This window comes from Aedes aegypti, chromosome 1 (assembly GCF_002204515.2).
Source record: "Aedes aegypti strain LVP_AGWG chromosome 1, AaegL5.0 Primary Assembly, whole genome shotgun sequence".
Lineage (NCBI taxonomy): Eukaryota > Metazoa > Arthropoda > Insecta > Diptera > Culicidae > Aedes > Aedes aegypti.
This window is the reverse complement of record NC_035107.1, coordinates 190,097,603-190,123,661: the sequence shown is the minus strand read 5'-3', so window position 1 is coordinate 190,123,661 and position 26,059 is coordinate 190,097,603. Positions and strand designations below refer to the sequence as shown.

Sequence of the window (26,059 nt, the reverse complement as noted above, 5' to 3'; positions counted from 1 at the left end):
CGCGTTTGGGGCTTAAGAACGAAATATGATGGCACAAATCTCCCTAATAGCGGGGAACGTGCCTCTGGAGTCAGCCTTCTGATACCTGTGGATATATAAAAGTAAGTTGAAGATACAACTACAAAGTTCGAGGAAAGGGCCTGGGTTTGGACTTATGACCTTCTGTTTATGAAGCAGAAGCGGTAGCCATTAGACTCCGTCTACTGTAGTTACAATGTAATAGGATAGATTGCCGATTACTGCCAGGCTAAAAACGCGCCAATTATTGCCCCCCCATAGGAAATGCATGGGATGTGCAATAATTGGCGCGTTTTTAGCCTATGCAATAATTGACATGCTACACTATAGAAGAAAAAATAAAGAACAGAATTTTTTATCGCCAAGTCATGTTTTTCTGTAGTTAAATAATAAAGTCAAAATTTTTTTTCAATATCCGCTCTCGAAAACATTCAATTTTGTCTTCAAAAGCATGTGTTCGCGTTCATCTCAAACGCGGCATTGCTAGTTGCCGCTCAATTGAAGCGTATGCAGAGAGGGACAACGCTACCTATTGTGCCATTGCCAATAGTGGAAGATTTCACTACCGTACAACGTACCAGCTTCACTAGCTGGCGCCAATCCATACGGGCGCCAATCTATTGAAGGCAGCGTGCGCGCCAAATAAATGATTCAATAGTATATTGTATCTGAACATACTGTGCGCCTATATAAGGCGCACCCTTTTAGCCTGTAAGATTGTAGTTTATTTCGTTTCCCCACCGAGTAGGCACGCTGCCTCTCGGTGGCAATAAATCAGTAGCGTGTAAAAGTTATTCGTTCGTTTGATTCGTTGCCCGTCCAAAGTAAAGACACAATGTAGGGAAGACATCCTGGCCGAAACAGCATGTAAAAATCAATTTGAAATCGGTTGAGTATTCATGAAGTTATGGTCAAACAAATATCGAAAATCCAGTAAAAGGAGGAAAAATTAGGAAAAACAGTTTTAAATCGATTTGGTTTTAATTTTAGACAAATTTGGTAATATTGCTAAAAGCTTCATCACTGATTGAAAAATAACAAAGTTCTGTAAACTCACTGAAAGTCATATTTTTTTACTTTATATAGGATGCAGAGCTACTTCCATGATTCACTTTGGCATGGGGGGTTTTCATCGGTCGAATTGTCTGAAACTTTGAAATAAGAAGCACTTTAACACCTGTACTCTAAACCCCCCTCAGAGTGTCGGAAGTGCAACTTTGATCATGCATATCTTTCTAGTTTTCGAAGCGATTTTTAAACAATGTTCAGCAATGGAACCGGACACTATTCAAGACTGATATTTATCTTTGGGTTTTTCAAATAGATGCGTCTACCCAAATTTATTAAGCAAAAGGCACTTTCTAGTTTTTTTTTTTAAAACTTCATTGCGATGACATCTAGTTTTTTCGACATGAATTTGCTTGATTAAGTGTAGTGAACATGTTTGAGTAGAAGTTGAAATGTTTGATTACACACAAAATTTCTTTAACCCAAAACATTACGAAAAACCCTATTTTATAGATCCGTTGCCAGTAACTCAAAATTTAGAGCGATAACATATAGTTTTTCGACATGAAATTGATTGTGAAAGTCAAGTGAACATGTTTTAGTAAAAGAAATAATTTCCGATAACACTTAAACTGCCGTTATACGCATAATTGTCCCATGTTCCAAAATATGCAATCGAGAAAAACGCGTTTAAAGATTTTAACACATTTAGGCCTCGTATTGACCAGGTGTGTGGTAAATGAAATTAAAATCTTTACAATAGTATAAAGAATAGCGTGTTCATTAGAATCAATAGTTTGTGTTATGGGAAAAAGTAAATTAAGCTACGAAATTCAAAGTGGGACTGTTATGCTTAGAAATACGGGGTTTTTGGTGAATTTCTACGCATAACAGTCCCACTGATAGTAGTGAAGAATTATGTGCTAATCATAGTGTTGTAGATTACCGTTCTTACGTATAGATTATACCGAATATAGAGGACGTATATCCTGAAGACTATGTTAAGGCACCTAATGAAGGTTCAAATGACATGTGCCAAACGGAGCCACGTGTGGGGAAGTAAAGTAATACGATTTTATAGTTTGGGATGGAAAGCCAAAATTTTCTGTGTGTGTGATAATGGGAAAATGTATGAGTTAGTGAAAGAAAGAGTGGATGGATAAGTTAGAGAGTTTATAAGATGTAATAAATTCCTATATCAACTCTTCCAGCTGCAGGCTTGACAGAAACTCATCTGCGAATTCAAGGTTATTCTGCGGAGTAAATATTTAACTCAAAATTCATAACACAAATTTTCACACGATTTGAGAATGTTTTGGACTTGGTTTGAAAAATCATGATATTTGATACAGCGCAAATTAGGTTTTAGAACCGCCAACATATTTGTCACTTGCACCGAACAACTAGTTATCCGAAATAACCCAGTATGTGGCCAAGTCATCCAAAACCTCTTGAACTATTCTTCTTTTGACTTGATTTGCAAATTCATGAAGTTTGGTATGTCGCAAGATAGGTCTCAGAACCGCCAATACAAGTGAATATTGTAGAGTAGAAAGATATGTTTTGACTACACTCAAAATTGTTTTTACCTACAAAACAACATAAACAACTTATTTCCCGAGTGTGTTCGTCTGTAAAAAAAAGGCTACGACATGTAGTTTCTTCGGCATGAATTTACTTGTGGAAGTCAACTGAACATTTTTGACCTGAAATTTAAATTTTTGATTACACTCAAAATTTACTTTACCCAGAAGCCACACGATAAACGTATTTCTTGAGCTGTTCTGTCTGTAAATTAAAATTGAAGGCTTTGACTTATAGTTTATTCGACACGAATTAACTTACATAGGTCAAGTGAAAACTGAAAAATTAAAAATATTTTTTTGACTACACTAAAAATTACTTGTTTGACCCAGATAGCCGTAGCGGTAAACGCGCAGTTATTCAGCAAGACCAAGCTGAGGGTCGTGGGTTCGAATCCCACCGGTCAAGGATCTTTTCGGGTTGGAAATGTTCTCGACTTCCCAGGGCATAAAGTATCATCGTACCTGCCACACGATATAGGCATGCAAAAATGGTCATCGGCATAGTAAGCTCTCAGTTAATAACTGTGGAACTGCTCATAAGAACACTAAGCTGAGAAGCAGGCTCTGTCCCAGTGGGGACGTAACGCCAGAAAGAAGAATAAGAAAAATTGCTTGTATCTTCAACACAACATAAACAACTTATTTCCCGAGTTTGTTCGTCTGTAAATAAAAACTCAAGGCTATGACATGTAGTTTTTTCGGCATTAATTAACTTGCAGAAGTCAAGTGAACATGTCAACTACCCATAAATGCATGTCAGTCCCACGTTTGCTGGATTTCCTATTCACATGGGATAGTTATGCATTTATGGGCAGTCAAGTAAGAACCCATATTTTAAAGACCCGTTTGGCTGTAACTCAAAATTCAATGTGATGACATTTAGGTTTTTCAAGGTTAAGTTGCAAAACTGCGTGAAGATCTCGGGCGAACACTCCAGTTCGTTCGAGTCTCGGCGGGGACTACGACAGGGCGACGGACTTTCGTGCCTGTTATTCAATATTGCGCTTGAAGGTGTCATGCGGAGAGCCGGACTTAACAGTCGAGGCACGATTTTCACGAGATCCGGACAATTTGTTTGCTTCGCGGACGACATGGATATTATTGGGAGAAAATTTGAAACGGTGGCAGATTTGTTCACCCGCCTGAAACGCGAAGCAACAAGAGTCGGGCTAATGGTGAATGCGTCGAAAACAAAGTACATGCTGGTTGGCGGAACTGAGCGCGACAGGACCCGCCTAGGAAGCAGTGTTACGATAGACGGGGATACCTTCGAGGTGGTGGACGAGTTCGTCTACCTCGGATCCAACAATGTTAGTCGGGAAATACGAAGGCGCATCATCAGCGGGAGTCGTGCCTACTATGGGCTCCAGAAGAAACTGCGGTCAAGAAAGATTCACCCCCGCACCAAATGCACGATGTACAAAACGCTCATAAGACCGGTAGTCCTCTATGGGCATGAGGCGTGGACTATGCTCGAGGAGGACTTGCAAGCTCTTGGGGTTTTCGAACGCCGAGTGCTAAGGACGATCTTCGGCGGCGTGCAGGAGAACGGCGTGTGGCGGCGAAGGATGAACCACGAGCTCGCTCAACTCTACGGCGAACCCAGTATCGTGAAGGTAGCTAAAGCTGGAAGGATACGCTGGGCAGGGCATGTTGCAAGAATGCCGGACAACAACCCTGTAAAGATGGTGTTCGCCACGAATCCGATCGGAACAAGAAGGCGTGGGGCGCAGCGAGCTAGGTGGAATGACCAGGTACACCAGGACCTGGAGAGCGTGGGTCACAGTCGAGGATGGAGAGAAGCGGCCATGAACCGAGGGAATTGGCGAAATATTGTTGGCGAGGCTTTATCAAGATAATTGATGTAAAGCCAAATAAGTAAGTAAGTAAGGTTAAGTTGATTGTGAAGTTACACTCAAAATTTATTTTACCCAACAACACAAAAAACAGGTTTTCCTTAGGTTTTATTTTCGTCTGAAATTAATAATTCAGGCGATAACGTATAGGTTTTCCGTAATGAATTTGCTTGTAGAAATCAATGGAATATATTTGAGTAGTAAAAGGAAATGTTAATTGCACTTTAAAATTTTACTTAGAAAACTACACAAAAACGTATTCTCAGAGCTAGATGGTTTGTAAATCAACATCGAAGGAAATTTTGAGTGTAATCAAGTTTTCTAGGTTAAACACAAATTTGAGTGCAGTCATTTTTTTTACTCAAACACATTCATTTGACTTCTACAAATAGATTTATGCCGAGAAAACTAAATATCATAGTCTTCAGTTTTGATTTGCAGTCAAAAATGCTCAAGAATTACGTTTATGTGTGGTTTTCTGGGTAAAATAAATTTTGAGTGTTATCGGAAATTCATTTTTTACTAAAACATGTTTACTTGATTTTCACAATCAATTTCATGTTGAAAAATTTATATGTCATTACTTTGAATATTGAGTTACAGGCAAATGGGCCCAAAAATAGAGTTTTTCGTAATATTTTAGTTAAAAGAAATAATGTGTGCAATCAAAAATTTCAATTTCTGCTCAAACATGTTCACTTGACTTCTACAAGTAAATTCATGCTAAAAAACTACATATCATCGCCTTGAGTTTTTATTTACAGACGAACAAACTCGGGAAATAAGTTGTTTATGTGGTTTTGTAGGTAAAAACAATTTTAAGTGTAGTCAAAAATGATTTTTTCTATTCTACAATATTCACTTTACCTCTGCTAGTTAATTCATGTCGAAAAAACTACATTTCATAGCCTTAAATTTTGATTTACAGACAAAAAGCTCAGTAAATACGTTTTTATGTAGTATTTGGGTAAAGTACATTTTGAGTGTCATCGGAAATTGATTTTTTTTTACTAAAACATGTTCATTTGATTTTCACAATCAATTTCATGTCGAAAAAACTATATGTCATCGCTTTGAATATTGAGTTACAGGCAAACGGATCCAAAAATTAGGGTTTTTCGTAATATTTTGGGTTAATTAAATTTTGAGTGTAATAAAAAAACAGTTCTGCTCAAAAATGTTAACTTGACTTCTACAAATAAACTCATGCCGAAGAAACTACATGTCATAGCCTTGAGTTTTGATTTACAGACGAACAAACTCGGGAAATAAGTTGTTTATATTGTTTTGTAAGTAAAAGCAATTTTGAGTGTAGCCAAAAATTTGTTTTACTACTCTACAATATTCACTTGACCTCTACAAGTAACTTCATTTCGTAAAACCTACGTGTCATAGCCTTCAATTTTGACGTCAGGTAAAAAGCTCAAGAAATACGTGTTTCGTGTGGTTTCTGGGTAAAATAAATTTTAATTGTTATCGGAAATTCAATTTTTAGCTAAAACATGTTCATTTGACTTCCACAATCAATTACATGTCGAAAAATCTATATGCGTGTCAAAAAACTACATGTCATAGCCTTCAATTTTCATTTATAGACAGAAAGCTCAAGAAATACGTTTTTTGTGTGGTTTTCTAGGTAAAATAAATTGTGAGTGTCATCAGAAATTATTTTTTTTTTTTACTAACAAGGGAAGGTCACGATGGTGTTACACGGGGTTTTCGACCGGACTATTTTTGTTAGATTCTACATGTCGAAATATGAAAAACCCAAAAGCCTTTTGGGTGATGGACCAGTGGTGTAGCCAGGAGGGGTTCTGAAAGGGGCAATTTTGTACGTATATTATACTATTGAGCTAATTGGAAATTTGACAAAAATATTTTTTTAGTATCTATTGGTATGGTAGAGAACAGAATTGACATTAAAGTATGTTTAAAATGTATTTCCATGCCATTGGCGTAACCATCATGGAATATGGACACCAAAACAAATTTGGTTTTATTAGAATAGTATACCAATACTAAACCCATCCCGATTGCGCCTATGGCATGGAAAATACATTTTAAAACATAAATTAATGTCAATTCTGTTCTCTACCATCACAATAGATATTAAAAAAATATTTTTGTCAAATTTCCTATTAGCCTAATAATATAATATACGTACAAAATTGCCCCTTTCAGAGCCCCTCCTGGCTACACCACTGTTCCACCACCCGAAAGGCTTTGGGGTTTTTCATATTTCAACATGTAGAATCTAACAAAAATAGTCCGGTTGAAAACCCCGTGTAACACCATCGTGACCTTCCCTTGTAAGACATGTTCACTTGACTTTCACAATCAATTTCATGTCGAAAAAACTATATGTCATCGCTTTAAATTTTGAGTTACAAGCAATCGGGTCTTAAAAACAGGGTTTTTCGTAATGTTTTGGGTTAAAGTATTTTTTTGTGTAATCAAACATTTCAATTTCTGCTCAAACATGTTCACTAGGGTGCCTGTAAACAAGAGTGACGTCATGTTCCAGTTTTGACAGGTCTCCTGCTCGATTGGAACGCGGGTTTGTATGGAAATGACAGTTCGCCGCTGTTCCAATTTTGACATTGACGCCACTCTTATCTAGATCCACTCTGATGTTCACTATACTCAATCAAGCAAATTAATGTCGAAAAAAATTACATCGCTTTAAATTATGTTTTATTGTTAAATTTGTGGAAAAATGCGTCTTTCAAAAAACTAGGTAGTGCGTTTTGCCTAATAACTTTGGGTAGACGCATCTATTTCAAAAACGCAATCTTGATCAATCTTGAATAGCGTCCGGTTCCATTGCTGGAAAATGTTTGAAAATCGCTTCGAAAACGACAGAGATATGCATGTCCAAAGTTGCACTTCCAACTTATTTTTGGACCCTTGGTAGTTGGCGTAAGTTTTCACCCCCTTGGTAGAAGAAGAGTTAATACAATGCATATTGTGGCCAAATATTACTTCAGTAGCATGAGCATGAGAGCATGAGCATAAATTACCGTATAATTCGTAGTTGCTACTCCATGATTGACCAGAGCAATCGAAGTTGCACAGGGATTTAGTGAATGGGCGATAGAAGTTCATGGTAGTTCTATGGAGTATGTATGGAATGTCCTAGAACCCGCTTATTGGACCATTATATTTTGGTCTTCTCTGACTTAACCCATACCTATTTCAATATTTCTGGTCTTCAATGTTCTGGCCCTGCTAAAACTTGATTTTCAAACTATCGTAATGCCACTGTTTTCTGGATTGACGATATGGAAACTATGAAAAATTTACGATACTGATGTCGAAGGATCTTGATAATCTATTTATCTTAGAGATATGCAACCTGTTTGACGATGCAAGCATTAAATGATTGTTATTTTCGCAGAAATTGTTCAGTCAGAGTGATCCAACTCACTGAACGGTGGTCTTAGTTCAGTCAGAGTGGACCAAGTGCACATAGACCATCAAAAAATCGTTCTACCAGAGGTTTGGATTTTGATTTTTCATGATTATCACTTCACATTATATTGTTTGAAAGTAACAAAATGATGTGTAGAAGTATTGAACCAAAATTTAAACGAGGTAGAAAATTACAAAGCGATATGGCATGGAAAATACATTTTAAACATAAATTAATGTCAATTCTGTTCTCTACCATCACAATAGATATAAAAAAAATATTTTTGTCAAATTTCCTATTAGCCTAATAATATAATATACGTACAAAATTGCCCCTTTCAGAGCCCCTCCTGGCTACACCACTGTTCCACCACCCGAAAGGCTTTGGGGTTTTTCATATTTCAACATGTAGAATCTAACAAAAATAGTCCGGTTGAAAACCCCGTGTAACACCATCGTGACCTTCCCTTGTAAGACATGTTCACTTGACTTTCACAATCAATTTCATGTCGAAAAAACTATATGTCATCGCTTTAAATTTTGAGTTACAAGCAATCGGGTCTTAAAAACAGGGTTTTTCGTAATGTTTTGGGTTAAAGTATTTTTTTGTGTAATCAAACATTTCAATTTCTGCTCAAACATGTTCACTAGGGTGCCTGTAAACAAGAGTGACGTCATGTTCCAGTTTTGACAGGTCTCCTGCTCGATTGGAACGCGGGTTTGTATGGAAATGACAGTTCGCCGCTGTTCCAATTTTGACATTGACGCCACTCTTATCTAGATCCACTCTGATGTTCACTATACTCAATCAAGCAAATTAATGTCGAAAAAATTACATCGCTTTAAATTATGTTTTATTGTTAAATTTGTGGAAAAATGCGTCTTTCAAAAAACTAGGTAGTGCGTTTTGCTTAATAACTTTGGGTAGACGCATCTATTTCAAAAACGCAATCTTGATCAATCTTGAATAGCGTCCGGTTCCATTGCTGGAAAATGTTTGAAAATCGCTTCGAAAACGACAGAGATATGCATGTCCAAAGTTGCACTTCCAACTTCTTTTTGGACCCTTGGTAGTTGGCGTAAGTTTTCACCCCCTTGGTAGAAGAAGAGTTAATACAATGCATATTGTGGCCAAATATTACTTCAGTAGCATGAGCATGAGAGCATGAGCATAAATTACCGTATAATTCGTAGTTGCTACTCCATGATTGACCAGAGCAATCGAAGTTGCACAGGGATTTAGTGAATGGGCGATAGAAGTTCATGGTAGTTCTATGGAGTATGTATGGAATGTCCTAGAACCCGCTTATTGGACCATTATATTTTGGTCTTCTCTGACTTAACCCATACCTATTTCAATATTTCTGGTCTTCAATGTTCTGGCCCTGCTAAAACTTGATTTTCAAATTATCGTAATGCCACTGTTTTCTGGATTGACGATATGGAAACTATGAAAAATTTACGATACTGATGTCGAAGGATCTTGATAATCTATTTATCTTAGAGATATGCAACCTGTTTGACGATGCAAGCATTAAATGATTGTTATTTTCGCAGAAATTGTTCAGTCAGAGTGATCCAACTCACTGAACGGTGGTCTTAGTTCAGTCAGAGTGGACCAAGTGCACATAGACCATCAAAAAATCGTTCTACCAGAGGTTTGGATTTTGATTTTTCATGATTATCACTTCACATTATATTGTTTGAAAGTAACAAAATGATGTGTAGAAGTATTGAACCAAAATTTAAACGAGGTAGAAAATTACAAAGCGATAGACTTTAAGCTCATTTTTCTCAAAATATGAAAAATGTCACTTGATCCATTCTGACTTAACGCCGACCATATACATTTACCTATAAGTATGCGTTTTCTATGGAACTTAATGGAAGAAAAATAATGGAAAACGAAGCTTCAAGAGTAGTAAATTTATTTTATTACAAGTCTCTTAAGAATAAGGATAAAAGAATGGGTCATTGGCATAGCGTTCTTCCAAATCTCTCCAAAGGTTGATACGCGCTTGGTTGGGGTTTTGAGTCACTATAAGGTTGTCTCCAATGTCTAGGTATGTCATATCGCTTCCTTGAACTGGACCCCATTGGATGTTTTGTAGGGCCGTATCGGAATTTGGAGTAGGATTGCCAGTGATGGCAAAGTTGGTCCAAAGGCGAACCATTCGCTGTCGAACAAGGTTTGCTGGATTGCTTGGTAGAATGGGCGAAATCGGTAGATTTGTTATAGAAAATAGGTAGGCTAATTCGTCAGCATGAACTGCTCCCGGGAAGTCAGTCAATAATAGCATTCGTTTCATTAGGTTGAGGTCACCTTCAAAACTGAATTTATAGTAGAAAGTGGGTTGTGTGTTTCGTTCAGCAGTTAAAACAACTGTTTTGTCCACGGCATAAAGGAATTGTTGATCAGTGTGGAATTGTGTCCATTCTACCATGATATCAGCGTCAAGAGGACGATCCTGCCAGTAGAAATTGCGGAATGCTTGACTGACTGCGTTTGATTCTGGAGTGTTGGCAGCAATATTCCAAAAGTGTGGCACAAAGAATTGCGGATTGCGAGTGAATTCGTTCCATACAGTAGAATCCAGAAGATGCTCACGAACCATAAACAGGCTTTCTGCACTAGTGTAGCCGATCATCATTGGAACATGATTGTATGCTCCTGAAAGCAGGACTTCAATTGGGCGTTGTGTAAGGAAGGTGGGTTCTGGGGAGTTGACCGGTTCAGCACTAGGAACATATTCGAAGGGTTTGAACCCACGAGGAATCGGTATGTCCGTGATGGATCTTTGAAGAGCAATGAAATCTCCAATCGGAGTATATCGCAGAAGTCGTGTAAGTTCTGCACTATCGTGCGGATAACCGAATGCATCCGCAATACTGTGTGCCATTTCTCGAACGTTGTACTGGAATCCCCATGGAACCAAAGCGGTTCCAGACTGGGCGATTGCTTTGTGGAATAATCCGGTGGCCATTGGAGATAAAACTAGATAATGTACCAGCACTCCACCCGCACTTTCACCAAAGATCGTCACATTGTTGGGATCTCCACCAAAAGCCGCAATATTGTCGCGAACCCATCTCAGCGCCTCAACACAATCCTTCACACCCCAATTACCCTGTGCATGTGTGTCACCAGTGCTGAAGAATCCCAAAATGCCAAGTCGATAGTTGAACGAGACAACCACCACATTTTCTTGAACTAAATGATCTGGCCCGTACATCCTAGAATCACCGGAACCTAGCACGAAGGCACCCCCATGAATCCATACCATAACCGGCCGAGATCCGATAATGTTCTGCGTATACACATTGATGAACAAGCAATCCTCACTGCCTGAGTGTTCACTGAGAGGACTTAGAGCTGGACAATTGTCTCCATGTTCACTAGCATCTCGAACACCCGACCATCCACGATGTGGGACTGGATTCCGGAATCTTAGATCTGAAACTGGAGGCTCCGCATATGGTATGCCATTGAATTGGAAGTAGCTACAGAATAAGCCACAGCTGGCCGTTATTCCTTGCACCTGACCTCCAGTTGTGGTAATGATGGGACGGTTCTACAGATAAATTGAAAACAATGTAACTAGAAATCCAACGAAAAATTAAAAATTAAAAAACTTACTGCATCCTGTGCAAAACAAGAACAAATTGCAAGCAAAACTACCGCTATTAGCTTAAACATTATTATGAATGATGTCCTACTGACGCGGTGGGTTTTTATAGACTAGGGAAATCCTATGCAGATCGGATCATTTCTTCGATAAGATAAAGTTTGCAAATGTCATCCACGGTATTGAAAATAAATGGGTATTTTGAGTATTGATTTATTCTTATTATTACTTTTTTACTGCCATGGATAATAGAACGGATCGTTGGCGTACTGTTCTTCCAAGCGGTACCAGGTATCCAGCCTTTCACTGTTTGGGTTAGTCCCTGGCAGTAGAGACTCATTTATTTCCATAAACGCCATATTTTGTGTGGTGAATGGCGCCCAACTGACATTCTGAAGAACGTTGTCAGAGTTTGGAGTTGGATTACCAGTAATTGCGAAGTTTGTCCACATGCGCACCATGCGATTACGGACAGTGACTGCTGGATTGCTAGGTAGAATAGGAGACACTGCGAAGTTGGTCATAGACCATAAATAAGGGAGTTCATCGGCATGCATTGCTCCTGGCCAGTCCGATAGTAGTGTAACACGTTTCACCAGGTTCAGAGCACCGTCGAAGCTGAACTTGTAGTAGTATGTTGGAGCGGTATTATGCTGCGCTGTTAATCGAGCCGATTTGTCGCAAGCATAAGTGAATTGTTGATCGGTGTGGAATTTGGTCCATTCCAACATGATGTCTGGGCCAAGAGGACGATCTTGCCAGTAAAGATTCCTGAAAGCTTGGCTAACGGCTGTGGCTGCGGGTGTGTTTTGTGGGATGTTCCAATAGTGGGGTACGAAGAACTGAGGATTTCTCGAGAACTCATTCCATACGGTTGAATCAATGCGATGCTCATGGATCATAAAGAGTGATTCAGCATCGTTGTATCCAATTATAAAGGGTACATGGTTGAAAGTGCCAGCCTTCAGAATATCAATAGGACGTTCAGTTAAAAACGTTGGTTCAGGAGAATTGACAGGTTCGGCGGTTGGAACAAAATCGAACGGACGGAAACCACGAGGGATGGCAATATCGGTCCATCCTTGTTGTAGGTTTACGAATTCGGACTTTGGTGTATTTCTTAGACGACGCACCAACTCTGCATTGTCGTTGACTGGATATCCAAATCTTTCCGCAATGTATCGTTTCATTTCTTGAGGGTTATACTGGAATCCCCATGGGACAAGGGCGGTGCCGGATTGAGCAATGGCTTTATGAAATAGTCCTGATGCCATTCTAGATAGCACGAGGTAGTGTACAGCTGCAGCACCAGCACTTTCGCCGAAGATTGTCACGTTATTAGGATCACCACCGAAAGCAGCAATATTGTCCCGTACCCAACGCAAAGCTTCCACACAATCCTTCATACCCCAATTACCTTGAGCATGCTGATCTCCTGTGCTGAAGAATCCCAGAACCCCTAGGCGATAGTTGATTGTAACGATAACTACATTTTGCTGCACCAAATGATCTGGGCCGTAGATAAACGAATCTCCCGATCCTCCAGAGAAGGATCCTCCGTGAATCCATACCATTACGGGGCGAGATCCAACAACTTGCTGGGTGTAAACATTTAGGAAAAGACAGTCTTCGTCCCCGGAGTATCCATCTCCGAAGAAGCTGCTTGATGGACATTGCGCTCGGTGTTCACTGCCGTCCTTCACTCCAGTCCATCCGCGGTGTGGAACTGTATTACGGAATCTGAGATCTCCTACCGGTGGTTCAGCGTATGGTATACCCATAAACGAAAAAAAGCTGCAGAATAAACCACAGCTGGATGTCACACCCTGGATTTGACCTCCGCGGGTTGTGATTATAGGGCGGGCCTGTTGAAGATGGAGTTTTATTATGAATGATGTTTGTTTGAAATCGGGTTATTTTCAGCGATCATTAAGGTGAAAAAGTTTGGAATCAACTTCTAAGATTGCACTGAAACTTCAAAGGCACAAATCTCGCGAAGGAAGCATCCAACAAGAGTGAACTTTTTATTTTGGCTTTGTGCACTAGCAGAAAGCTTAAAATAAGAAGATCAGGAACGTTTGCCTTCTATTTCTCCAGTTTTGTGCCTTTGAAAACGCGAGTAGGGTCACAAGTCGGAGAGAGTTGAGAAATTAAAGTTCGGCTACATCTTGTAGTTCAGCACAAGGGATAGATAGTCAGACATGTAATCATAAAAAAAAGATACATGGGAAAAAGGTTGCAAGGATGATTTTTTACACTTAATTATGTACTCAACACATTTAATTTTTGCATATTAAAATTATAGCAACAGATCAATGATTTTAGGTAATCCAGATGTTCAATGCTGGAATTGCAGAGAATCGACTGCCTCTGTCAGCCTTAGAGACGTGTAACCGCGAATTGGAATGTAAGGAAATCATAAAGTTTATGGTAGTAAATTACTCCTCGCTCTAGAGTAAATCGTACTTATTTCGCTATAACTGTTTTTCACCTATGATGAGTAAAAATCTCGATGCACTACATAGTCGTGGTAGAGGAAGAAGCAAATATTTGTCTTTATCTGAGTGAAAATAATAAACACGTGGTGTACATACTCCTATGCGCGAATCGTACTATTATTAATAATTAGATTTATGAAAAAAAACTTACCGGATCAGCCTGTACGGCTGTGGAAACAGCCAACGCCAAGATTGCCAAAATCTTGAACATCCTGTTCAAATAAATTCAGTGAATGTTAAACATAGTGGCTGTCAGTGACTGCTATTTATACACTGTTCAACTGTCACCTTATTTCAACCGATAAGATTAAACGAATCAATGCGTAATAATTCCCAAACTTAAAGATTAACAGTTGTGCGTCGATTAATGCTTATTGTGATTTTGTAGGTGCTGAGATAACAAAATATTGTTATCGATGTTTTCGAGGGGGGCAGTCATCGAGAAAGAGCCAGATTATTTAAAGCTTAAAATAAAATTTCCTTAATATCTATATATTCACACACAAATTACTTAATTTACGTCATAGGGTACTCGAATGGGCCGTTGGCATAACGGCTCTCCAGATCGTACCAGGTGTTCAGACGGGCCGTGTTTGGATAATGACCCGCAACCAAGTTTGCATTAATATCAAGGAAAGCCATGTTTTGATTTTGGATCGGGGCCCAAATAACGTTCTGCAAATTGCTGTCCGAATTTGGCGTCGGATTACTGTGAAGAGCAAAGTTGGTCCACAAACGCACCATACGGTTACGAACCGTCAATGCCGGGTTGCCAGGTAAAATTGGAGTGATGGGAAGATTAGTCATAGACCACATATAAGGCAGTTCGTCTGCGTGAACTGCACCTGGCCAGTCGCTAAGTAGAATCAGGCGTTTCACCAAATTAAGGTCGCCATCGAAGCTGAACTGATAGTAGAAGGTTGGAGAAGTATTGTGTTGTGCGGTGAGTCGAATTGTTTTGTCGATAGGATATATGAACTGTTGATCCGTGTGGAATCTGGTCCACTCGAGCATAATGTCTGGTCCAAGAGGACGGTCTTGCCAATAGAAATCACGGAATCCTTGACTAACGCCATTCGATGCAGCGGTACCTGGTGTGATACGCCAGTAATGTGGGACAAAGAATTGTGGATTTCGGGAGAATTCGTTCCACACAGTCGAATCAATTCTATGTTCGTGAATCATAAACAATGACTCAGCATCAGTGTATCCGAAAACCATCGGCATCTTATTGAAGTTTCCTGCATTCAACAAATCGATTGGTCGTTGTGTGAGGAATGTGGGTTCAGGAGAATTGGCAGGTTCAGCTGTAGGCACAAACTCAAATGGTTTGAATCCTCGAGGAATTGGAATGTCGGTCCATCCTTGTTGTAACCTCACAAACTCTCCTTTGGGAGTGTATCGCAGCAGACGCACCAATTCAGCATTGTTATTGGTTGGATATCCGAAAGTATCAGCCACGTGGCGTGACATTTCCCGTGGGTTATATTGGAATGCCCATGGAGATAGTGAAGTTCCGGATTGTATGATAGCTTTGTGGAACAAGCCGGTTGCCATCGGAGACAGAACTAGATAGTGAGCAGCTGCACCTCCAGCGCTTTCGCCAAAAACAGTTACATTGTTAGGATCTCCACCAAAAGCAGCGATATTATCGCGAACCCATCGTAGAGCTTCAACGCAATCCTTCATACCCCAGTTACCTTGGGCGTGTTCATCGCCAGTGCTGAAAAATCCTAAGATTCCCAATCGGTAGTTGATAGTAACAATTACTACATTTTCTTGGATGAGATGATCAGGGCCGTAGATCCACGAGTCTCCAGAGCCTCCGGTAAAGGATCCGCCGTGAATCCACACCATGACTGGTCGTGAACCGATAATATTTTGCGTGTAGACGTTCAAGTACAAACAATCTTCATCTCCGTCATAACCATCGCCGACCAGAGCACCAGAAGGACACGATGCACGGTGTTCGCCACCATCCTTGATTCCTTCCCAGCCTCTGTGTGGTACGGTGTTTCGAAACCGGAGCTCGTCAACTGGTGGTTCACCATATGGGATGCCCATGAACGAGAAGTAGCTGCAAAACAGGCCGCAGCTGGATGTTACACCCTGAATTTGACCTCCACGGGTCGTGATGATTGGCCTGGCCTGTAAAAATTCGAATAGTCAGTCTGGTTTTTGATAGATTTGGCTATCGTTTAATAATTTACCGGGTCAGACCTGGCGGCGGCGATCGCCAAGGCCAGTATTGGAATAAGCTTGAGCATTTTCTCGAGTGTTGAAAATGCAACTAAACTCAGTATTCGCCATGGAACCTGTATTTATAGGTTGGCCGCTTTTTGGCTTCCAGAATGAACCACATTTAGGTGAATGTCGGAGATAAGCTAAGCAACGTCAGAGAAATTTTATTTTGACTAAAAAGCTTCCAGCTGTCTTGTTGTATGTCGTATGCAGGGGGTAAATGGAAACAGTAATCTAAGTGGTAAATATGGATTTTCCAGGGGTTAAAATCTTATCACATAATTTTATATCTGAGCCATGAACGTCATAATCTGCGGGTCACGCGAGCACGATGCCACCCGGTAATGCAACAAATTTCAAATTGATTGGTCTCTTACCATTGTAATCCTTTAAACACATCGCTGAAAATGCTGATTATAGGCTTTATTATATACCTCTAAAAAGGCTAGACGACCTACCGGAAAGATAATTAGGTGTGATTAGAGTCAATTGAATTTTAAGCGTTTTTTATTTGGTTAAAAAAAACATCCTTTAAATTTAGTTTATGAAATTCTGGCGATCAATCAATACTTTCTGAAGTTTACATGCAACATTTGCGTTCTTGTTATCTTTCTCTCATTTACCATGGCGTTTCAGTGCTCATAGGTTCATTCTTCGCCACAACACACCATTCTCCTTCAGCAGTTCAGCGTCACCGTTGGAGGAAGTTCTCTGAAGCACCTTCATCAGCCACATAAACTATGGTCTGCGAGAAGGCGGCTTGAGCAGTTAACACAGTAGCTAGGAACATGCCTTGGATAACCAAAAAGCAACACGGTTTATCTCCTGGTACATATTGAGATACGGTATTCCGGAACACCATAAAGATGGACGTAATGGCTAAGTGGCAGCAGGAGTGGATCAACTCGGAAAAAAAGAAAGTTGGTCCACTATAATCTTCCAATTTAAACCCTAGTCTCATATTATTTGTCGGGCTAGGGTAATATGTTCTGGTAATTCAAGGATTCACGGTACAAAGTCCTTGTTACTGGCAACACATTCTGAAATTGAATCTAGTTTACCTAGCAGATGGTTAAAGCCTCGGAGTTCATCAGTCTCGAGACTACACTTGAAGCCAAGATAACAATCATGAGTATTAACTCAACAAGGACTGTTAATTACTGGTAATTCACGTAAAAATGCTAATTACTAAACAAACTTTCTAGCTTGATACGGTTTTACTGCTAGCACAAGGCCCCTTTTTTTAGTATATTTCTGGGACTAAACTAAAAGCGAAAAAAAATGGGGCTTGGGTTCCAATGCATGGTCAAATATCAGTAGTACCGATTTGGTTCCTCAAAAATTCGATTATGTTTGCTAAGGGACGCCCCTTCGCTGAGATGTAAGTTTCTATGAAGGGTGTAAATAGCGGGACCTTTTCATCACGTTTGATTTTTATCAATCTCTGAGAAATCAAAACAAGAATTATACGATGCTTCATTACCATTGATAGGTGGGATAGGAAATGGAGTAATGCGACATGCACTATACACTAAGGATACGGGTTATGCCATAATAGCTCTAAATAATGTTCGCAGTGGCGCATCCGAACAGAAAAAAATCTTCCTTAACGGCCAGAAAACACGGAGAAATTATCTTCTACTCGATCATGCTTTCGAAAATATATTATGTATCCGGTAGGAATCAAGACCAACATTTATTTATAATTATTGTTTTCTCGGGCCCCGTGCGTCGCAGCTAATATGTGAATAGTGCGCTGTGTTCATAAAAATCGTAAGAATGCAGCGCCACACTAAAAAACTGATTTCAAAATGCGGCGAGTTGAGGCGCGTCGCGAGTCTCACTGGCGCGTTCCGGTTTGGTGGCGGTGCGACAATATTTGTTTATTTGTTTATTTGGAGCAGGGAAAAGCCCATTTTAGCTGAGAAATATTTAGCTCTTTCACAAATGGGCGCAAAACCTCCTCTTCTTTCCATATCAACAGACTATTACATTTGTTTCCAACTGATACAAAGATAACTTAAATCTACTTAATAACTATGACTAATTGAAACCTAGCTTGCCAGAACCAGATGAAATTTTTTACGAAGAGTTGAACGGGAAAGATGAAAATCAAATTCATTGAAACAACGGTTGAACGATCGGCACATACTTTTAAATGGTTCGTGATGCCCGTAGTTTGTGCGAGCACCGTGCAAAAATAGGAGGGAGTTCAATCGAAGTTGACGGTATGGAACATTTATATTGATGAGAGATAATAGTTGAACGCAATCCATTCTCGATTGGAGAAGGTCGAAAACAAAGAGACTTTTTGAAACTTCACGGTGAACACTCAACAACAAGCCGATTAACTTGCAACGATCTTTATAACTGGGCAAGTTAATTGGATCGTTCCATGGGAGATGGGACCCAGATAGCCGTAGCGGTAAACGCGCAGCTATTCAGCAAGACCAAGCTGAGGGTCGTGGGTTCGAATCCCACCGGTCGTGGATCTTTTCGGGTTGGAAATTTCCTCGACTTCCCAGGGCATAGAGTATCTTCGTACCTGTCACACGATATACGCATGCAAAAATGGTCATTGGCATAGTAAGCTCTCAGTTAATAACTGTGGAAGTGCTCATAAGAACACTAAGCTGAGATGCAGGCTCTGTCCCAGTGGGGACGTAACGCCAGCAAGAAGAAGAAGATGGGAGATGTCGCAGAGTAAAGCGTAGAAATTTCCGTTGAATTGCTTCAATACGAAATGTGTTATTTTGATAGTACGGTGCCCAAACAACTGACGAATATTCAAGAATAGACCTTACCAAAGAACAGTATAATGATTTTAAGCATTGAATATTTCTGAAGTTTTTAGCGACGCGAAAAATAAAACCAAGAGTTTTAGAGGCTTTAGAGGCAATGAAGTCGATATATCCGGAGAAACCGAGACGTTTGAATTTTGCAATAGCTATCTGATGATTTATTTTATCAAACGCGGCCGAGAAATCGGTGTAGATAGAATCTACTTGCTTCCCTTTCTGTAGAGCTTTAGCGATGAAAGTTGTATATAGGATGATGTGCTAGTATCCATCGTATTAAGCATTGATCAGTGGGAACTGAAATTTTCTCAGTATTGCAAGTGAATTATGCTGATACAAACCGATGCCAAATAATTCTTTCTCAAAACGGCTTTAGCATTGTACAATAACATTTCGATAAATCTTGATCTTTTTTTGGAAATAATGCAAAGAAAATGCATCTTACCGTATTCTCAATCCGTCGTATCGTTTTCAACTCCGTCCCAATCAGTTTCCAGATTTGTCTCACAACTTACGACTCACTGTGATGTATTGAGTGGTTAAAACACAACATATCAATGCTATAATAAAATGCTTTACTAGAATATATAGATCTACGGGCATCTCCCTCCATTCCTTCAGCATGATGGAATATACTAATTTCCTTTAAAATTAATTGTTCGTCATCAAAATTCAGCCCAAACATATAAACACAATTCCTTTTGACCGTACAATTATGGCATTTGCTCACAGTACAGCGAAAACAACACAATCAAAGGAGCCGTATTTTTACGTCGAGGGTCGCGCACACATTGATGCGCACAAGCTTTTTTTTCTCAGTACGACGGATTGAACTTTGTTTACATTCTCAGTTAGAAGCGGCGTTTGAGGAAATTTCGTAAAATTTGCTGATTTATTGAAGTTTTACGGCGTGTGATTGGAATGAAATCCTTCAGTGAAGAAGTACGAAGGTTTTCCATAATGAAAATAAGTACCCGGCGAAGTAAGTCACCAATTGGTGTACAATTGTACGAACCATAACAGGTTTCACAAAATTACACTTGGATAATGAATCTATGTTGCAGGTAAGTTTGAATATCCGCCGTAGTTTAAAGTTTGATACGACGAATAATAGCGCTTACGACGAAGTAGAACAAAACCCTACCACCAAATTTGTATTAGTTGAGCGTTTCGGCATGAAAACATGTTGGTACTCCGAAATGTAATGATGACAGTGATGAAACAAAAAGTTGTAAACGACTTTTTCAAACAACTTCGAAGGCACAAAGAGCAGCTATTCCACGATAATTGCAAACTTCACGTGTGTTCCCTTTTTTGAATACTGGGTATACATAGCTTCGTTTCCATGGGACTGGAAATGATCCAACTTGCAGAGATAGATTGAAGAGACGAGAAAGAGGCGTAGATAAACTTATGGAGCATTTCTTCAAAATATATGCAGGAATGCCATCAGGTCCGGAGCTTGTCGATGATTTCATGGAGAAGCAAATCTTGCCAACTTATCCAGGATCAACTATTGGATGGTTGCCGACTGGTTTGTTCATCTTTCAGAGTTTCTTGAGTGAAAACGTTTGAAAACTGACTCAGAAAATCTGCATAGATTCAGGCTCCCAGAGTCTCCAATTGGTACAGCCTACCAAAATATCGAGGAGACACCAGGACATGTTTTAGACGATTGCCCTCGATTCAGGAATAACGAAACGAGACGCTGTCAGAAATCGCCAGCGATTTAAGCTCGAAAGAAAATCTTTCAGAAAATGTGTAGATCGCATAAAAGCACCTTCAAAGGGTCGTTGAACACGTGAACGGAAGTTTCGCTCCACCGGAATCGTAGGGCCGACTTTGGCATCTGTTCGGATACCAACAGTTCGGGAGATCATCTTCTGCCAGGAAACTCATCGTCGGAGTACGATAATTTTCGGAATCAATTATAATGTGGCCACTATGAGTTTTAAGAAAAATGCAGCAGTGTAAACCTTTTGAGAAACGATTGAATTGGATAACCATGTTTCATGCATTCGATTGACCCTACAAACAACCATTTTCGGGTCCGCGGGACGCCTCAAATATACTACAAAGTGGCTAATTTGCCGCTATCAAAACGCTATTTGAGCTGTTCAGTGAGGATTCTTCGAGTATTAAATTTTATCGACTTACCAAAACATGATTGATGTTTTAAATATCTCTAAATTAAATCAGTAAAGGATTAACACATCTAGGGCTGGTAGCAGGTTTCTTTTTAGAGACATGATCTCTATTTCATGCAAGTCTCTAAAAAAATATATTTTTTTATGAAAGGCCTCTGAAATCTTTATTTTACCAAAATGGTATCTAAAGTATCTTTTTCCCTATCTCGCTAGCAGTGAATTATGGTGAAAAAATTCTCCTCACAATTCCTCATTTTCTCTTCAAGAGTTATCTTAGTGGTTTCTCCGGAGATTTCGTCAGGAACTAGTACGTGGTTTTCCCCAGAAATTCTTCATGAAATTCCTCTAACATTTTTTCAGCAATTTTTAAAAAGGATGCTTAAAAAATTCTCAAAAATTTGCTCCAGCAAATCCTTAAGCACTTCAACGTTTCTACTTCCTGTAATTTTCTCAGGGATTACTTTGAACAATTTTCCAAACACAATCCTAGGATAACCTCTAGATATTTTTTCACTAACTTTTTCAACCGAATTCTCCAGATTTCTCCAGATTCCAAGTCTAAGAGATCTTCCAAAAACTTCCCACAGAATTTCTTGCAAGCAAACCCGCAAAGGTTAATTCCAGAGTTTTTGAGAAATTCGTTCAAGGATATTTTTTTTCTAGAAACCCTACAGAATTCCTACGCCATTAAATGTCGGTGTTCAGACAGATCGAGATGATATTTTGGCGCTCGTAAGATACGCTAACAACTCCATCAATTCTGATCTTTCCGATGCTATTTTGATACAGATGCATCACCAATTAGATATGTTTCATTATTACAGCAAATAATGCAAAAAAATAGGTAATTCCATAAAACCTTAAAGAAATTCTGGAGAATTTTGTAAAATATCCAGAGAAATTCTTGTAGATATCTGGAGAAGTTTCTGGTTGAACATTCCAACATGTTTTATTCGGGAGTCTTGGAGGATCTTATAGAAAAACCGAAGGGAGAATCACTGGATAAAATCTTGGAGGACTAAGGGCTTTGTTGAAAAATATCTAAAATAATATATTAAGGAATCCCTGATGAAATCTCTGAGATAATTTTTGTTGTTATTTTAAAAATCCAGGTTTTATGTTGAGATATCCAAAACAGAAATATTGGAGAAATGCCTTAGGCGAATTCTTAGAGAGATTACTTGGGAAATAAGCACTAAATGAGCTCTTGAAGAACAATGAACGTCTCTCAAATAAAGATGTCTATCTACCCATCTAACCTGAAGAAATAAATAGTCGTAATTTCACGAGAAATTGTAAAAATAAGAAATATTCTGATGTCTGATCTGATCAAAATCTTTTCTCCTAATTCCTGTTAGGTTTCGTTTTGTTTTTTTGATTACTGTTTGGTCTCTTTCCGATCTCATTTTGGTTGCTGTTAAGTTTCTTTTTTCAGGAAAGAGGTTTACTAATTTCCTTTTTTCGAGACGCTCAATCGCCTCCAGCCCTGCTTCATGCTCAATTATTGGAAAATATTTGATATCAAAATGAAAAACGAATTTGGAAATGAAATCTAGAAATCAAACATTTTTCAATTTAAAATTTCATGAGAACTTTTGATCGTTTTCGAATGAAATGCAACAATTTATCATGTATCTAAATTGCCACATTTAAATGTTATATTGGTCGGACGCGATTATCCGAAATATTAAGGATCAAATACACTGCGGAACACGGTTTTGTCTCAAGAACCAAAATACCGCTATTTACTAAATGAAGGGTTGCTGAGTCCATTGCCGTTATCAGAAATATCATGGCACGTCTAGTTTTTGAGATATTGACTGTTGAAAATGCTTAATTTGACTGTTTCAAACAACTTGCATGCAAGTTTTTCAACTTGTACGGCAATTTGTTTGCTCAATTTGTCACAGAATTCAAACTTTATGTATAGAACAATAATTATCAACGAAGTTCATAATATTTTCGATGGTAAAATGTTATTTTTTGGTTGTTCAGAAAAGTATTGTATTTTGCCATATAAGAGAAACGAAGAATTTTATATGAAGACTGCAAACATGTTGGATAAAATCGATTTAAGCTAAATTTTATCGTAAAATTTCAACTGATTTGTATCTAAATTAAAAGTTCAAGTCCTATTAAGCATGTTTGGTAGATTATATCACAAAAAAGTTAGTGTTTTATACAACTTTGGCAACCTGTAGCTAAAAATTGTGACGTGCTGCAACATTTCTGAGATCGGCATTAGATTCAGCGACCCAAAATCTACTAGAAACACATAATTTGTTCCTTGAGACACGCGAAAGTGTCATTTTTGTTACGCTGTGATATGTTAGAAAATCACTTTTGATACAATCTAACAGGTTTCGATCAATTTGAAATATTTTAAACCATTTGTTTTTTTTTTTCAGGTCAGAATAGTATGATTACTTACAAAAATATCGGTAAGGTTAGTTTTTATTATTTTGTCACAAATCTAAATAAAATTTAACTTTTGCGTCCATGAAGCTGTCTTATGTATCCAAATGACCCATAAAAATGAATGGTACGTAATATTTTTTTTTCTCGAGAGAACGCAGTACTAAAAAGAACTTCCGTTTAGTTCTCGGTGATGAACAGAGCTCTTACAGACAAAATAAAAGACACCATCATTGGCAAATGCAATTCATATCAATAAAACTTTTTTTAATTATTTTATTTTTTATTTTTTATAAGTTTTTTGTATTGTTAGCACATTCATATTGGAATATGCGATATTGAAAAAGCTTCAGCATGCTTTAAAAATGTCTAGAAGTGTAAATGGATATTTAACCGCTCTACCGGCAGCTTCTTGCACATTTTTTTCATGATATTCACTCCACGAAATGATACATTATTGCGAGTATGTTGTGAAAAAAATAAGCAATTGGGTGCAGCCGTCTTTGAATAATGAGCATTTATGTTTCTGGTACCACGCTGGACAAATAAAGATCTTGAAAACTCTTAAAAGCTCCATATTGTAATTGACACATTTTATTTTTTTTGATCAATTGACCAAAAAAATGGTCGCCAAAGACATTTTATATGGAGAATGTTGGGCCCCCAAGGAACATCGGAATATCTTCAAAACTAGATCACCAATGATTCATATCGACACAGATTCTTAAACTGGAATAGTTTTTTGAGATCTTGTGAAAAAATCTTATGAAAATACTCCATGATTTGGACTCACGATATCATGAGTCAGATTGTCGTAACGCGACACAAGTCGCAGCTGTGTGCTCCAAATCATGCATCGAATGCTCGCGCATCCATTTCGGATCTATTTATATTTTTGTCAGCCAACCCGATAAAATAAAAACAAAAAAAAATAAAACTTTCTAGTGCAAGATTCGAACTAAGAACATTCTGATTGAGAGCCACGTACTTAACCATAATACTAATTTATCGTGATGAATGAAGGGTGATCGATGCGAATGACTTGAAGCAAAGTGCAGCTCTTGTGTTGTCGATCTGGATGTTACGTTTATGAAGAATCATGATTATGACTCCAGGAACCATGATTTGTCGTTCTGATATCATGGCCTAATCAATTTATGAGTTTCATGACTTGTAAATCATGGTGTGGGAATCAGATTTTTATCCGTGCAGTAAAAAATGAAGCTGCCGGTAGAGGGGTTAATCAATAACATTTCAAAGTTTGTCGTTAGTTTGTTTTAGCCATATAAAATTTGAGTATTTCTTGAACCTGGAATTATTTTGTAAAACCTGGAAATATCAGGGAATTTCGTTTCGGTAACCGAGTAGACATTCTGTTGTTATAAGAAGCACTTCAATACGACGCACAGTGGGACGAAATCAAAAAAAAGTGGGACATGTGTGTTTGTGCTGAAACTATTGGGTTTAGCGTTTCGACATGTTCTACAAAGTTTCATCATTTGTTGAGTACTTAATTTAGACACTGAAAAAAATTTCACTTAAAGTGATATACACTGAGAAAAAAATTAACTTTTTTAATTATTGTCAAAATTGAAAACTGTCAAAGGAAGTATTGTAGGCGAAATCATTTCATGAAAGTTTGTCGAAGACAGGAAAGCTCTATCTCCTACACTGACGAAGTTAGGGGGTAAAAATGATGGGTACCCCCTTAAAACTCATATTTTCTTAATAACTTCTAAATTTGAATTTTCACATTTTTACAATGTTCTACAATGTTTAAGGTACTGTAAAAATACACATGTTTGCCGAAGACACTGAAGCTCTAGCTCTCCATTTTGAAGATTTACGATCCATTTTCTGATTTTTTCACATCAAATATAAGTGTGCATATCTTGTAAAGTTGCAAGTAGTAGCAGTTAATTTTAGCATCATGCTGTTCCTCAACCTATACCCTTTTAATATATGTACGAATAATTGCGGGGTCAAGCGGGGCTCATCGCAGTTTGTTTAATTGAAAATTGTATTTCCTATGAATAAATGTATGTTTTCTAAATTTTTATTAATGTTTTTTTCTATCTGTTAATTTTTTTTAATGTTTTGTTATAATATTTAACTCTTGGCCCATTTTAAACGGCAAATTTATAATGTTTACTGTTCAAGTTTCAATTTGACACGGCTATAGAGGAGAAGTTGTTGTTTCCGTGAAAATTATCGGATTTTTTCAAGTGTATCAGGCTTATTAATAGTTAAACACAGTTTTATTAATCCTTAAATACTCAATTTTGTCCCTATGCTAGATACCGTCTGTCACTTTTTGTAATTTTGCAAATCTAGGAAATCAATACATATACAGATATACGCTATGATAGATATCCAAGCAATGTCATTGATAGCTATCAAAACAAATTTGTATCTTTCTATGTTTTAATGTTCTTAGGATTGCAATTCATTTTTT

The 26,059-nt window shown here is 38.3% G+C and overlaps 4 protein-coding genes across 4 annotated transcripts in view; 1 reads left to right on the top strand and 3 right to left on the bottom strand.

The window, feature by feature from the left end:
- LOC5577522 (tubby-related protein 4) overlaps positions 1-26,059 on the top strand; it is a 291,601-nt gene that overhangs the window by 21,139 nt on the left and 244,403 nt on the right. The gene's annotated exons all lie outside the window — the stretch shown is intronic.
- Positions 9,791-11,625, bottom strand: LOC5577513 (esterase E4). The gene is made up of 2 exons (XM_001656484.3): positions 11,517-11,625; positions 9,791-11,451 (listed from the first exon to the last, which is right to left on the bottom strand). The coding sequence occupies exons 1-2, from the start codon at positions 11,574-11,576 to the stop codon at positions 9,826-9,828; spliced, it is 1,686 nt and encodes a 561-aa protein (XP_001656534.2). The 5' UTR covers positions 11,577-11,625; the 3' UTR covers positions 9,791-9,825.
- LOC5577514 (esterase E4) lies at positions 11,703-14,303 on the bottom strand. The gene is made up of 2 exons (XM_001656485.3): positions 14,155-14,303; positions 11,703-13,370 (listed from the first exon to the last, which is right to left on the bottom strand). The coding sequence occupies exons 1-2, from the start codon at positions 14,212-14,214 to the stop codon at positions 11,739-11,741; spliced, it is 1,692 nt and encodes a 563-aa protein (XP_001656535.1). The 5' UTR covers positions 14,215-14,303; the 3' UTR covers positions 11,703-11,738.
- LOC5577515 (esterase E4) lies at positions 14,461-16,348 on the bottom strand. The gene is made up of 2 exons (XM_001656486.3): positions 16,214-16,348; positions 14,461-16,151 (listed from the first exon to the last, which is right to left on the bottom strand). Exons 1-2 carry the CDS (start codon positions 16,268-16,270, stop codon positions 14,520-14,522), a joined length of 1,689 nt encoding a protein of 562 aa, XP_001656536.1. The 5' UTR covers positions 16,271-16,348; the 3' UTR covers positions 14,461-14,519.